We start from the raw sequence: 15,060 nt of genomic DNA, 5'->3' as shown, positions 1-15,060 counted from the left end.
TTTCTCAAGGGGGAGTGGAGGTTGCTGGTTTTCAAAATACAAGGGCTCCCTCCAACGCCTCCACTCCAAAAGGGAAGGTGACCTCACCACACCCACTTCAAGAATCTATGTATGAAAAAAAAAAAATCTATGTGTGTGATGAGACTGTTACTGGGGATACAGTGACTGTGCACTTGAGACTGAGCGAAAAAAAAGTTGGCAATCATTGCTGTTAGTAGGGCCTGTCTGAGGTTCTGAAGCAAAGAAGTGAGTGGATGAAAGCAAGAGACTGAAACGGGGGGGGGGGGGGGGGAGCTTGGAGGGGAGGCGGTATGAGTGGGGCCTGGAGGTGGCAGAGAGGCCCCCAGAGGTGTTCTTCATACCAGAGCTGTGGGATGATCAAGTGCAGGGCCCCTCTTCAAACAGTGGTTCCCAGGGGGTTCCCTAACCTGCTCTGAAGAAAACAAACACTCCATGGAATCTACTGTTGGGTGGTTCACGAGTTTGTTGTTGTCTTCATGGCTGTGTCCACAAAGGTGCCCATGTGTTAAAGGGCATGTAGTAGAGAGGTTCTAAAAGTGTGGGTTGTTGTGCATACTCTGGTTTCTCTTCAGATCGCATAAATCTTTCGCCTTTTAAAAGTGTGGGTTGTTGAAGTAAGAAAAGAAAGGGAATGTTCTCAAAGTATTCGGTGAGTCTGTGGGAGATGCAGGGGATTGTCACTCCCACATGGGAAATGTGGGGATTAAACAAGACAATGTATATGAAAGTCCTTGCAGTTTAATAAACTCAGGTTCAAAATCTGGGAAGAAAAGCTGAGCTGGGGTGGTGGAGGAGGAGATTGGGTGGGAGTCACATAGGGGCCCCTGAGGACAGCCCCAGGGGTCTTCCAGAGCCCTAACCCATTCCAGCACGACTGACACCGCTGCCCCACCCTGACGGCCCTCAGGAATTTGCCCTGGTGACCTCCCCAGGCACACTCCTGTCACTATGGCGACCAACCCCGGAACAAGCAGCCTGATTGTCCCTGCTCAGCGGGGCAGGTGAAACCCTGGCCACGTGACCGATACTTGTCCAGGTGCGGTTATGGGACACCGGCCACCTCCCCGCTTTAACCCATTCAACGCCACCACCGCCGCCAAGGTGCAGTGTCTCAGCCTTTCCCGGCCGGCCGCACCTCTTGGCCCTGCAGTCTCCAGCCGGAAGGGCAGAGCACGGCTCTAGGAGTCACTCAGCCTGGGAAGGAATTAGGACTGTGACACACACACACACACACACACAGGCTTAGTAACTGGAGCTGGGTTACCTCTCTGCCTCTCCATTTTCACATCAGTGAAATGAGGATGAGAACATCCTTCCACCTCACAATGGAGACCAGGACTACTAGGAACAAGGACGCAGAAGTGTAGAATAGACCTCAGAAGTAGCAAGCTATTCCGAACCCTGTTCCCCACCCCCATCACCTCAGCATATCAGGGGCTCAGAAGGCCTCCCCTCCAGCAACCTAACACCCACTCACCTCCCCAAGAGGGAGACCCTCACCAATAGTGAGTCCACCATCCTGTCCCTAAGAAACTGGGGTTGGGGTGGCAATTCCAGGTTGCCCCTTCTCCAGTGTCCTTCCCAGGTGGGAACACCTCAAGCTGACTGGTTTTTCTGCTTGTTAACTCCACCATAACCAGCCACATGACAGGGCTGGAGGTTCTCAAGGTTGTGTCTGCCCTTAGACCCAGGGCTCTGGCTGGGGCTGATGTCAGGGTCCTGGGCCAGGCCAGACAGGCTGACATGGGGGCCGGAGGGTACTCTGATAAATACGTAGCTGAATCACCAACATTAAATGAACTCCCTTCCTCTTTTCCCAACTCTAGAGAAAACTGCTTGATCCACTCTCTGAGGACCCCTTCTGGCCTTGGACCAGCTCCCATCCAGGACTCAGATGTCCGCATCACTCCCCTAATGATTCTGCTGGTAATAAATGATAACACCACCTGGTGTGTGTAGAATCCCCAGTGACTTCAAAGCCCTCCTCAGATTAAAACACCTGCCAGTCCTTAGGCTGATTCAAGGGTGGGAGCCATTTTATTAGTTAAGGTCCTTAGTAAGCGTTAGAGCAGGGGTTCCCAAACTTTTTACACAGGGGGCCAGTTCACTGTCCCTCAGACCGTTGGAGGGCCGGACTAAAAAAAAACTATGGACAAATCCCTATGCACACTGCACATATCTTATTTTAAAGTAAAAAACCAAAACAGGAGCAAATACAATATTTAAAATAAAGAACAAGTAAATTTAAATCAACAAACTGACCAGTATTTCCATGGGAACTAGGCTCCTCTCACTGACCACCAATGAAAGAGGTGCCCCTTCCGGAAGTGTGGCGGGGGCGGATAAATGGCCTCAGGGGGCCGCATGTGGCCCGCGGGGCCAGGCCGTAGTTTGGGGACCCCTGCCTTAGAGTAAGAATGCCTCCTACTGGTCCTGACTCTATCCTGCTGGCCCTGCAGAGGGTGAGAAAGGACAGTAACCCAGATGCTAGCCCAGATGTTATCCTCTGGAGGGGACACAGACCCAGCCACCAGCTGAACCTTCACCTAAGCCTTGGCTACTGCACTGAATCTCCCCCATGATCATTCAGTAAAATTACTGTTGCACTTAGCACCAGATGAACAAAACATGGTTCTGGTCCTCCAGTAGCTCCCAGTTTATGGTGGACAGAGAGAAGGCCAATTCTATAATACTGCATAGTAGATGCTGACAAATGCTTTGAGAACATAGGGTGGAGGAGACTAATTTCAACCAGGGAAATCTGGGAAGGCTTGAGGAGGAGGTGACAGTTATCTTGAACTCCGGAACTGGCCATCTGGATGGCAGGCACAGCATCCCAGTAGGGGAACCTAAAGGGAAGTATGCGGTGTAGTTCTCAGGGTGCCTCATTGGGGAGTAAGAGAATGGGGAGCATGGATAGAAATGTAGGTAAGATCACACTGGGGGAGGCTTAGGATACAGTGATGAAGTTTCAACTTTCACCTTTAGGGATGGGGAGTCCCTGGAGGTTTCTGAGCAGAATGATGTAGAAAGAGCAGCCATTCTTGCAACTGCTGAAGGGTAGACTGCAGTGGAAGCCAGCTGAGACCTGAGACAATATCACCACCACCATCTCTACCCCAGACTGAGGAGAGAAGATGGCAGAGGGTCAGAGTTCCAAAGTGGTCAATTCTCTGTGGGATGTGCTGAGTTCTGGGGTGGGAGGGCTGTTTATTTCTCTACTGGTAAAGGGGGGGGGCGGGAGGAATAGGGAGTAGATCTGAGCCATTTCAACTCAGATGCCCCCACCAGTACAAACATCTGGCCAGGATTTGACCCTGGCCTTACATTTTGCCTCGCATTATGAATGGCAGACCAGAGGTTCCAGTTTGCCTAAATTTCCCTATCTGTAAAGAGTGGGGATGGGAGATGGTTAAAGATAACCTCTAGGGTCCTTCCTAGCTCTTTCTATATAGTTCACTTCAGGATGTGTAAGAGGTACTCCTTTAGGCCTCTCTGGGCAACCTCGCCCCTGCCCCTCACCCCCCACCCCCTCACCACCACCCCTACCACGCCCCCCATCCCACCCGCGCGCTGTAGAGCGCCGCGCCTCCAGGCTGAGCTCTAAGGGAGCCATTCCAGGTGCCTCCCGCCGGCGCCCCCTAGCGGCACAGAAAGTACAGCACGCACCCAAGGCCGTGCGTGAGGCGAGAGGAGCGTACCAGACGCGGCGTCGGACGCGGATCAAGGCAGCGCCTCCCTGGCTTGCCTACAGCCTGCTCCGCGGCTGCCTAGAGCAGGCATCAAAACCCAGGACCCAGAACAGCTGGGGCCGGATACCCAGACCGGAGGGCCCAGACTCGTCGCAAGTACTCTGCGCGGGACAGAGCCAGATCTTCCGGTAGTTCTGCTCAGGGCGTGGCCAGGGGCGGTGCTGCCGCCTTCGGGATTTGTATTGGCGCAGGGGTCGAAGCTGGAGGGGCAGACTGTTCTCTGGGATTTCGTAAGGAATCGTGACCGAAGGCGGGGAACTCCGCGATACTGGGCGGGCAGAGGGCGGAGCTCCAGTGGGAACTGGGCGGGGCTCAGCAAAAGCAGAAAGCGAGCTAGGCTACAGGACGTGCTTGCGAAACACGTGCCGCTCCCGGGCACCCGGGCATGCTCAGTTGGACCCGCGCCTGGAGGCTCCCGTATGGGGGTCTCGAGCCCTCCAGAACCAGCTTGTCCAGGCTGCCTGTCGCACCCAGCAGCAGCGGCCGAGGCGGAGCCGAGCCAAGGTCAGTCAAGGGCGCCCGGTGGGAGGTTGTCGTTTAACCACCCTCCTCCGGTCCGGCGCCGACAGTCCCACCTCCTTCGCTTGGACCTGCCTCCTCCCAGGCGGCTCCACCAAATTTCTTCCCCAGCAGGCTCAGTATCACCCCCTATCCTTGCTCCTTCCTCCAGACCGTTGCCGCTTTCCTACAAGCTTCTGGATGGGGAGGCGGCCCGCCCGGCCCTCGTCTTTCTGCATGGGCTCTTCGGCTGCAAAACAAACTTCAACTCTATCGCCAAAGCTCTGGCCCAGCAGACAGGCCGGAGGGTGAGTTTCCGAGGGAGGCGGGATCGGTGGGCGGGATCAGGGCTGAGGCTGAGGCGGGGCCAGCTCCTCTGCTCTCACTGCTCCGCCTGAGCGGAAACGAAAGGACAGGTTGACCTTCTAAAGATGGAGTCCGTAGGGCAGACCCAGGTCCTGATGGACCCCATTCATTCTCTCCATGCAGCCAGCCTATCTCCATCTAAATGCTCCAAAATGAGCTAGGCTCCGCTGTCCATTGCCTAAATAGCCCTATTCTCACTAAGGGGGGCCAGCCCCTTGCTTGTTCACCAGGGATGACAGGGTACTACTTATCCCCGCTTATAGCAATACATCTTTCTGTGCTTCAGCTGTCGGAAATTCTTGGTGTTTGCTTTCTCTGGGGTTGTCACCCCACCAGGCCAGGCCTTCACAGATGTGGTTACACTCCTTGGCCTTCTCTTCTGTGTCATTGACCCCAGGTTCTTCATCTGGGCCACTTAGGTCTGGGAACTGGGCCCTCTTACCATCTGGGCCCTTCTTCTTCTTCAGAATCTCTCTCCAGTTTCTCCATCCCTTCAACCTGTACGTCTTCCAGGCCTTTGGCTGTCCATGCCCCGAATGTGGATGCCAGTGCTGCCCCCCCCCTCACTCCACTCTCCAGGTGCTGACAGTGGATGCTCGGAATCATGGTGACAGCCCCCACAGCCCGGACATGAGCTATGAGGCCATGAGCCAGGACCTGCAGGACCTCCTGCCCCAACTGGGCCTAGTGCCCTGTGTCCTCATTGGCCACAGCATGGGAGGCAAGACAGCTATGCTGCTGGCATTACAAAGGGTGAGCTGTTCCAATCTGGGGCTTCCTCCCATCCAGTATTAGATCCTGAGGGCCCAGCAGGCAACCTGACACCCAAAGGAGCCTCGGATGGTCAAGTTCAGGATAAGGGACTCTGCCTGCAACTTACTGTGCATGCCCTACAGCTGGTCTCCAGTCCAGTTCTCTCCCACAGCCAGAGCTTGTGGAGCGTCTGGTTGCTGTGGACATTAGCCCAGTGGAGACCACATCCGTCTCGAACTTTCCAGCCTACATGGCAGCCATGAGGGCCATAAACATCCCGGATGAGGTACCCCGCTCCTGTGCCCGCAAACTGGCGGATAAACAGCTCAGCTCTCTTATCCAGGTGATATCCTCAAGTCCCCAGATAGTGCTGATTGAAACCTGTCAAGGGAAGAGTGGCTTCCCAGGCCTCACAGAGTGCGCCCCTCATCTCATAGGACATGGCTGTGCGGCAGTTCCTTCTCACTAACCTGGTGGAGGCAGATGGGCGCTTTGTATGGAGGGTGAACTTGGATGCGCTGGCCCAGCATGTGGACAAAATCTTGGCCTTCCCACCACGACAAGAATCCTATCCTGGGCCAACCCTCTTCCTCCTTGGTGGAAACTCTGATTTCGTGCAGTAAGCCAGTCTGGGTGGTAGGTGGGGCATACCTTACTTATCCAGTCCCCTGCCTTGCAGTGCAGGGGGTGGGTGCTTGAGTGTGGGCAGGGAGCTCCTGAGAGCTTGGAAACACCACGGGGCATGTGGCTCTTCATCTTTCCTGCTCTGCCTTCACTTCTCTTTTCTAACCATCTTCCCACTTTCACCCCTTTTTGGCGGCCTTCTCTTCAACGGACAGCCCCAGCCACCATGCTGAGATTAAGCGACTCTTCCCTCGGGCCCAGACGCAGACCGTGCCGAATGCTGGCCACTGGATTCATGCTGACCGTCCACAGGACTTCATGGCTGCCATCCGAGGCTTCCTGGCCTAAGAGTTGCTGGGGAGAAGGGTCATATTTGAAACCCCAGGCTTCAGGGCCCTGTCGCCTGTTCCATGTTTCTGCACGGAGGGATTCAGGTGGTCACTACGAGGGCATGATGTGCAAAGGTGGACAGACTTCAAGTTTTAATGAATAAAGACAGCTCTCAAGGTTCTGGGCTGAGTTCTCTCACCACCAACGCCTCCACCGACCCCGGGGGAATTGGATCCATGGGGCCCTGGCTGCTCCGGGGGCCGTGGAGGCTCTCAGTGTGCCTCTGGACTCTCTCTGCAGCTGACTCTCGACCCGCTGCCTCACCAGCTGCTGCATGTCCTCCTGGGGGCAGAGAGCAGTTTCAGGGGCAGAGCCTGGGCCATCTCCCCTTTCCTCCCAGGCCCACTGGCATTTCCACTCTACCTCCCAGGCCTCCAACTCCTGCTTCAGTCTCAGTTTCTCCTCCAGGACCTCCAGCAACTGGGCCTCCACAACTCGTAACTTGGCTTTGCACGTGTCCAGCTCAGCCTCCACTGCCTGCTTCCTGCAGGTAGCAGGGAGAAGAGCCTGAGGCCTAGGACCTACAGATGTGATGCTGGGCCCTGGGAGTGGGCAAGTATGGCCACAGCCCCTGTCTTATGACAGGGTGGTTATTTTTGTATGGCTTTTCTTCTAGGAATATCTGACTTGCCCATCCCCTCTTCTAGCAGGACAGAGTCCTGAGGGTGAGCCACCCACTGCCCCTGCAACCCCCAGCGGCCTCTCACTTGGCAATGGCTTCATCCCGTTCCTGGAGAACTTGGTCCAGCGAGGGCTCGGTCTGGATGTCCCCCAGTGCTCTAGTCACTTAGGATTCTGGGCTCTGTTGTAGAGTGGTAGAGGAAGGAACAGTGATCGTGGGCTTGCCTATATGAGGTGCCCCACTCTGGGTTTTTCTGCCCCTCAGTGCCCCAGGCTTGTGGACTTGTGAAAGTAGGGCAGGGGAATTTATGCCCTGGTGGGGGGTAGCAGGTGTGGCCTGTGCCTGGCCTAAGGGTAAGCAGAGAAAGCACCGTGTTTGGACTCCCAAGGGGAAAAGGTGTTCTCACCTGAGCCCAGGACCGAGACAAAGTGGGTTGAGGAGAATACTTACCCCCTTAAGGGCCCCAGACAGAGAGGGTGGCCTGGTGACAGGAACTCTTGTCAGTTGGGTGGGGTGGGTAGAGGACATGGCACTTTGCCCTCCCTTCCTGGCCAGGCACTCCCTGTTAGGCTCCACCCCAGGCAAGCAGGCAGGCCTGCCAGATCTCTGCCCCCCACCTCACCCCCAGATCCTAGAACCCTCCAGCCAGGCTGGGATCCTCATTTGCTTTCCTTACCCCAAAGGGGCACTCTACCCACATCAGGAAATGAGAAAGGTTGGACAGAGCCAGGGCTACTCAAATGCTGAGAGATAGGTACCCCAGCCCCCAACTTGAAGGGCTGGCATCTTGGTATCTTGAATGGCATTTCCACACATACAACTATAACCTCACCTCAGCAGAAAACAGAAGGAAAAAGTTGAACCATTCCTGGCACATTCTATTCTTAGCAACATTGCTCTTTATTCCTCCAGTATTTCCACCATTCTGATCCTTGAGCATGGTGGGCCTGCTGTGCTCTGGAGGGGTCTTGGTGTACCACTCCTCTCAGATTATTGAGCACATCAGTGACATCAAAGGTGTAAAGAAATTTTTTCCATTAAGAGACCTCTTCAGTAAGGTTACAGCTTGAGGATTAGATCCTCAACTCAGCTGCAAATAGTTCCTCCAAGACCCCCCAGGAAATCCCCTGCAGACAGGACTCGTGGCTGTCCATAGGCCCTACTCAGGTACTTCTCCATCAGCCAGACTAGACAGTTTCTTTGGTTGAACCCCAGGCAGAGGTTAGGGTTGGGCTGTGCCCCCTAATGTAACACCCCTTTTGTTGAGATTCTGTGTTTAAAGAGGTTGCTCTGTGCTATGTATGAGCCAGACAGGACCCCTGCTCTCTGCGACCTCCAGGGCTAACAAAGGTGGAGCACGGATATAATTAGAAAAAGGTGTTAGGGGACCAGAGGCACACAAAGGCTCTTCACCCCCAGTTAGTCAAAGGGGGTCCCCCAGGAGCTTGACCAAAATGAATTCTGCAGCCAGCAGGAATCAGCCAGGGGAAGGGCTAACACTCTTGCCAGGCATGTTTTTTTGTTTTTTTTTTTGTATTTTACTGAAGCTGGAAATGGGGAGAGACAGTCAGACAGACTCCCGCATGCGCCCGACTGGGATCCACCCGGCACACCCACCAGGGGGCGATGCTCTGCCCCTCTGGGGCGTCACGACCAGAGCCACTCCAGCCAGAGCCACTCCAGCGCCTGGGGCAGAGGCCAAGGAGCCATCCCCAGCGCCCGGGCCATCTCTGCTCCAATGGAGCCTTGGCTGCGGGAGGGGAAGAGAGAAACAGAGAGGAAAGAGAGGGAGAGGGGTGGGGAAGCAGATGGGCACATCTGTGTGCCCTGGCCGGTAATCGAACCCGGGACTTCTGCACGCCAGGCCGATGCTCTACCACTGAGCAAACCTGCCAGGGCTGCCAGGCATGTTTTTTATTTCAACTTTTTTATTTGGAAACAATTTTAAACTATTCTTTGATGTCCAGAAAAATACCCTTTTAGGGTAACAAAAAAAAACATGGTATCAAGCATTGTACCCAGTTGTCACATCTCTCTAGTCTCCCTCTATCTAGAACAATTTGTTTGAGTTTCATGGCCTTGACATATTTGAAGATTACAAGGAAGTTCTTTTTAAAAAACTATAGGAAAGTTATTTTAGATCATCCTTCGACCTGGGTTTGTCCTATCTTTTCTCTTGATTAGACCACTGTTACACATTTTGGGAAGATCACAGAAATGAGGCAGTGTTCTCATCCAATATCATTTGGAACCATGACTGATGGGTTTTTTGGGGGGTTTTTTGGTGGTTTTTTACAGGGACAGAGAGAGTCAGAGAGAGACAGACAAGAACGGAGAGAGAGATGAGAAGCATCAATCATCAGTTTTTTGTTGCAATACCTTAGTTGTTTTTTTGTTTGTTTTTTATCTTGGGGTACTTTCTTTCTATGTCCATTTTATTAAGTGTTTTAAACATAAATGAATATTGTATCTTTTTTTTTTTTAATATTGTAGCTTATCAAATGCATTTCCTGCATCTATTGTTAGGATCATATTTTTGTCCTTTGTGTTTTGTTTTGTTTTGTTTTTAATTTATTTATTTATTTTACAGAGACAGAGAGTCAGAGTGAGGGATAGACAGGGACAGACAGACAGGAACAGATGAGAAGCATCAATCATTAGTTTTTCGTTGCGCATTGTGACACCTTAGTTGTTCATTGACTGCTTTCTCATATGTGCCTTGACCACGGGCCTTCAGCAGACCAAGTAACCCCTTGCTTGAGCCAGCAACCTTGGGTCCAAGCTGGTGAACTTTTTTGCTCAAGCCAGATGAGCCCGCGCTCAAGCTGGCGACCTCGGGGTCTCGAACCTGGGTCCTCAGCATCCCAGTCCGACGCTCTATCCACTGCGCCACCTCCTGGTCAGGCACAACACTTTAGTTGTTCATTGATTGCTTTCTCATGTGTGCCATGACCGTGGGCCTTCAGCAGACCAAGTAACCCCTTCCTCAAGCCAGCGACCTTGGGTCCAAGCTGGTGAGCTTTTGCTCAAACCAGATGAGCCCACGCTCAAGCTGGCGACCTCGGGGTCTTGAACCTGGGTCCTCTGCATCCCAGTTTGACACTCTATCCACTGTGCCACCACCTGGTCAGGCTGACTGATGGTATTAATGTTAATTACTTGATCGTGATTAATAAGTGTTAGGGAAGGAGGTACTTTGAGATGTTTGTTTTTTGGTGTGTTTTTTTTTCATTTTTAGAGAGGAGAGAGAGGGGGAGAGAGAGAGACAGAGAAGAGAGAAGGGGGGAGGAACTGGAAGCATCAACTCCCATATGTGCCTTGACCAGGCAAGCCCAGGGTTTCAAACCAGTGACCTCAGCATTCCAGGTCAATGCTTTATCCACTGCACCACCACAGGTCAGGGTGATGAGATGCATCAATTCTTCATTGAGGTACCTTAGTTGTTCATTGATTGCTTTCTCATATGTGCCTTGACCAGGTGGTGGGGGGCTACAACAGAGCAAGTGACCCCTTGCTCAAGCCAGCAATCTTGGGCTTCAAGCCAGTGACCTTTGGGTTCAAGCCAGCCACAATGGGGTCATGTCCATGATCCCACATTCAAGCCAGCGACCCCACACTCAAGCTGGTAAGCCTGTGCTCAACGCGGATGAGCCCATGCGCAAGCCAATGACCTCAGGGTTTCGAACTTAGGTCCTGTGTCCCAGTCCAACACTCTATCCACTGCGCCACCACCTGGTCAGGCTAAAAAAAAAAAATAGAACGAAAAGGCAGAAGAGGGTTGAATTCTCTCTTCCTGACCACTTGAGGTGGCATACTGGTTTTCTCCCGCCCTGGAACTGGTCATCAGTGTTCCTGGATCTCAGGCCTTTGTACTAAGACCGGAACTACACCAACGACTTTCCAAGTCTCCTTCTTGCCCGTGGCAGATTGTGGGACTTCTCAGCCTCGGTAATCTGTGAGTCAATTTCACATAATAAATTTCTCTATATTTATAATATTTGTCTGGTTCTCTGGAGAACCTTAACTAATACAATTTACATATATGGAAAAGTTTACATTTTGAGCTTAAATTCCAATCCAACAGCACAGGGATTGCTGTTGGATCATCCAGCTTTCCCTCTTTCCATATTTTACCCACTTGCCCTAATTGTCTTCAATATATTTCATAATTTGTTCAATCTCCCTGTATGTAGCTAATCACCCACCAAAAACATGGCTTTCTCCAACTTAACTGCCCTTCTCACATGAGCTCAGCTCCTGCAGGGCTGCCTTCCCACCCCATTCTCATGCCTTCCTCATGTATGGCCCTGGCTGCCCCTGGGGTGTCAAACATTTCTAAGAGCTTTATAGTCACTCATGCATTCCACAAATATTTATTGAGCACCTACTATGCTCCAGGCGTGTTTCCAGGTGATGGACATAAACCGGAAAGACAGACATAATTCCCTAACCTCACAGAGTTCACATTTTTTTTTTTTTGTATTTTTCTGAAGTTGGAAACCGGGAGACAGACAGACTCCCGTATGTGCCCAATCAGGATCCACCCAGCACGCCCACCAGGGGGCAATGCTCTGCCCATCTGGGGCATCGCTCTGTTGCAACCGGAGCCATTCTAGTGCCTGAGGCAGAGGCCATGGAGCCATCCCCAGCGCCTGGGGCCATCTTTGCTCCAATGGAGCCTTGGCTGAGGGAGGAGAAGAGAGAGACAGAGAGGAAGGAGAGGGAGAGGGGTGGAGAAGCAGATGGGCGCTTCTCCTGTGTGCCCTGGCCAGGAATCGAACCTGGGACTTCCACACGCCAGGCCGACGCTCTACCACTGAGCCAACCAGCCAGGGCCAGAGTTCACATTCTAATGAGGGGAGATAGATAATAAAGAAATGGCCAAGTATATCAGATAGTAAGAAGTGCTGTGGAGAAAAATTGAGCAGGGAGAAAGAGAGGAAGGACCTGGAGCCTGCTATTTTACATAATCCGGTACTACATTAAAGTGATCACAATTTTTTTTTTTTTTTTCTGAAGCTGGAAACGGGGAGAGACAGTCAGATAGACTCCCACATGTGCCCGACCGGGATCCACTCGGCATGCCCACCAGGGGCGATGCTCTGCCCACCAGGGGGAGATGCTCTGCCCCTCCGGGGCGTCGCTCTGTTGCGACCAGAGCCACTCTAGCGCCTGAGGCAGAGGCCAAGGAGCCATCCCCAGCGCCCGGGCCATCTTTGCTCCAATGGAGCCTCGCTGTGGGAGGGGAAGAGAGAGACAGAGAGGAAGGAGAGGGGGAGGGGTGGAGAAGCTGATGGGCGCTTCTCCTGTGTGCCCTGGCCAGGAATCGAACTCGGGACTTCTGCACGCCAGGCCAACGCTCTACCACTGAGCCAACCGGCCAGGGCATGATCACAATTTTTTTTTTAAAGATTTTATTAGTTTTACAGAGAGAGGAAAAGGGGTGGGGGGGTGAGAAGTATCAACTCATAGTTGCTTCACTTGGTGTTCATTGATTGCTTGTCATATGTGCCTTGACTGGGCAAGCCCAGGGATTTGAACCGGTAACCTCAGCATTCCAGGTCAATGCTTTATCCATTTTGCCACCACAGGCCAGGCAATCACAAATATTAAAACATCACTTAGGCCTGACCAGGCGGGGGCGCAGTGGCTAGAGCATCGGACTGGGAAGCAGAAGACTCAGGTTCGAAACCCCGAGGTTGCCAGCTTGAGCGCGGGCTCATCTGGTTTGAGCAAAGCTCACCAGCTTGGACCCAAGGTCGCTGGCTTGAGCAGGGGGTTACGTGGTCTGCTGAAGGCCCATGGTCAAGGCACATATGAGAAAGCAATCAATGAACAACTAAGGTGTTGCAATGAAAAACTAATAATTGATGCTTCTCATCTCTCTCCGTTCCTGTCTGTCTGTTTTTATCTATTCCTCTCTCTGACTCTGTCTCTGTAAAAAAATTAAATTAAATTAAAATAAAATAAAAAAAAACATCACTTAGACCTAACCTGTGGTGGCACAGTGGATTTGAAACCCATAGCTTGCCCAGTCAAGGCATATAGGAAAAGCAACTAGTACAAGTTGATGCTTCCCACTCCTCACCCCTTCTCTCTCTCTCTCTCTCTCTCTCTCTCCTATCTCTAAAATCAATAAATAAAATATTCCCCAAAATAACACTTACATGAAAAACAACCATTCTCATGACTTGGAATAATATTTCCAGCCATAGACTCATTCATGAATTTAAAAAGTGCTGTATTTCCGGCCCTGGCCGGTTGGCTCAGCGGTAGAGCGTCGGCCTGGCGTGCGGGGGACCTGGGTTCGATTCCCGGCCAGGGCACATAGGAGAAGCGCCCATTTGCTTCTCCACCCCCCCTCCTTCCTCTCTGTCTCTCTCTTCCCGTCCCGCAGTCAAGGCTCCATTGGAGCAAAGATGGCCCGGGCGCTGGGGATGGCTCCTTGGCCTCTGCCCCAGGCGCTAGAGTGGCTCTGGTGGTGGCAGAGCGACACCCTAGAGGGGCAGAGCATCGCCCCCTGGTGGGCAGAGCGTCGCCCCTGGTGGGCGTGCCGGGTGGATCCCAGTCGGGCGCATGCGGGAGTCTGTCTGACTGTCTCTCCCCGTTTCCAGCTTCAGAAAAATACAAAAAAAAAAAAAAAAGTGCTGTATTTCCAAGTGCAAGTGAAGGTGTCATGTTCAAGAAAACTGTACAGGAAAGTCAAAGGAGATGCTAGAGAAAACATATGACAATGAAAGACAGAAATGAAGGGTTTGAATAAACACTTTCACAAACCACAAAAATAGAACAGAATTTGTTTCAAAATAGTTATTCTAAAAAGTAACTTAAAATATTTTAATAAAGATAAGTAATGAGATAAGATGAGCTTATCTCATTTGCATCTCTAAATGTTTATATTAGAATATTGGGCCAAAAAAAAATTTTTAGCCTTATCACTGGGAAAAAGAGGGAATGACCTTATATTCAGGCATATAGTGAATTCCATCACAAAGCTCTTCCTCAAACATCACACACTGAGCACTGGGACTCATCCCAGCTTTCCACTGCCCACACCTCCCTCTTCCCCAGCTCCCCTAGGGTGGCTGAGCCCGGGTCTCGGGGAAGATGGTTACAGGCTACGGTCGGTGGGGTGGGGGAAGCCAGAGGGGGAAAGGGAGCTGCCAGTGGGGCTTTGTGGTCAAAATAGCTGGAATGTGCAGGGCTGGGCAGCTTACAAAGTGTGTCTCCCAACCCTCATGACTGTGTTTGTGTTTAATCCCTGAGCCTCATCATCCTCTTCTGTGGACTCATGGAGGGCCACACTGATAAGGTCATGGTCAGGTTACATGAGGCACCTCACACAGTGGCCAGCACTTTGATGGGCTCAGGGCCAGACTTACCAGAAGAGGAGAAAGAGGGAGTAAGCCTGTCAGAAAACAACAGAAAAGCAACGACGGGAGAATGTCAAACACACACACACACACACACACACACACACACACACACACCCTGGCCAAGGGATGCCCCTTCCTGCTCCGCACCCCCTATGATTCTGACCCAGGGACATTTCTGTTCCTGAATCCTACACAAGCTGTCTCCTCTTCCTCCTCCAGATCCCTACAACCTGTACTTCCCCATCATTGTCTTGTCACTGTCAAGGTGTTTCTCCCACCATCCCGAGGGTATTCTGAAAGGCAGGTCGTGACTGCCATCCCAACCTGGACACAGGGGTGCTGAGCTGTGATGGAATCGGCAAGGCGACACCAGCCTTGTCCAGCAGATGGCAGCAGTAGCCAATATCAGGGATCCAGTGGGCTAGGGGCTGCCTCAGCCCTGCAGCCTATGGGATAGAGATCCAGGGGCCTTGGTTGCTTTCAAATGCCCAGCTTTTCTCTCAGTGCTCCTCTGTGGGAACACTGTTCATTCCAGCGGGTGTTTGCCACTTATTCCTCAAATACACTTTTTTGTGCCAGCCTTGGGGAAGCAGTGAGAACTGACCCGGTTGCTTCCCTTCATCTAATGAGGGGACAGACACCCGTCACAAACTATATC

At 52.2% G+C, this 15,060-nt stretch overlaps 1 protein-coding gene and 1 long non-coding RNA gene across 4 annotated transcripts; one reads left to right on the top strand and one right to left on the bottom strand.

The window, feature by feature from the left end:
• Positions 1-3,735: 3,735 nt before the first annotated feature.
• ABHD11 (abhydrolase domain containing 11) lies at positions 3,736-6,525 on the top strand. 3 transcript variants are annotated; one of them, XM_066382386.1, is made up of 6 exons: positions 3,747-4,277; positions 4,444-4,579; positions 5,217-5,390; positions 5,545-5,733; positions 5,828-6,009; positions 6,230-6,525. In XM_066382386.1, exons 1-6 carry the CDS (start codon positions 4,159-4,161, stop codon positions 6,360-6,362), a joined length of 933 nt encoding a protein of 310 aa, XP_066238483.1. In that variant the 5' UTR covers positions 3,747-4,158; the 3' UTR covers positions 6,363-6,525. The 3 variants fall into 3 exon arrangements, with proteins under 3 accessions (XP_066238485.1, XP_066238483.1, XP_066238484.1); XM_066382387.1 differs by having other exon boundaries at positions 3,750-4,277; positions 5,563-5,733; XM_066382388.1 differs by lacking the exons at positions 5,545-5,733; positions 6,230-6,525 and having other exon boundaries at positions 3,736-4,277; positions 5,734-5,995.
• On the bottom strand, positions 6,482-7,627 carry LOC136403553 (uncharacterized). Its single transcript, XR_010751152.1, has 4 exons — positions 7,477-7,627; positions 7,112-7,206; positions 6,768-6,888; positions 6,482-6,686 (listed from the first exon to the last, which is right to left on the bottom strand). It is a non-coding gene; the product is annotated as an uncharacterized lncRNA (long non-coding RNA).
• Between the last annotated feature and the right edge of the window lie 7,433 nt (positions 7,628-15,060).

Source organism: Saccopteryx leptura, chromosome 4, assembly GCF_036850995.1.
Source record: "Saccopteryx leptura isolate mSacLep1 chromosome 4, mSacLep1_pri_phased_curated, whole genome shotgun sequence".
In the NCBI taxonomy this organism is placed as follows: Eukaryota; Metazoa; Chordata; class Mammalia; order Chiroptera; family Emballonuridae; genus Saccopteryx; species Saccopteryx leptura.
Note: the sequence above shows the minus strand (reverse complement) of the source record. Positions and strands in the feature narration are given on the sequence as shown.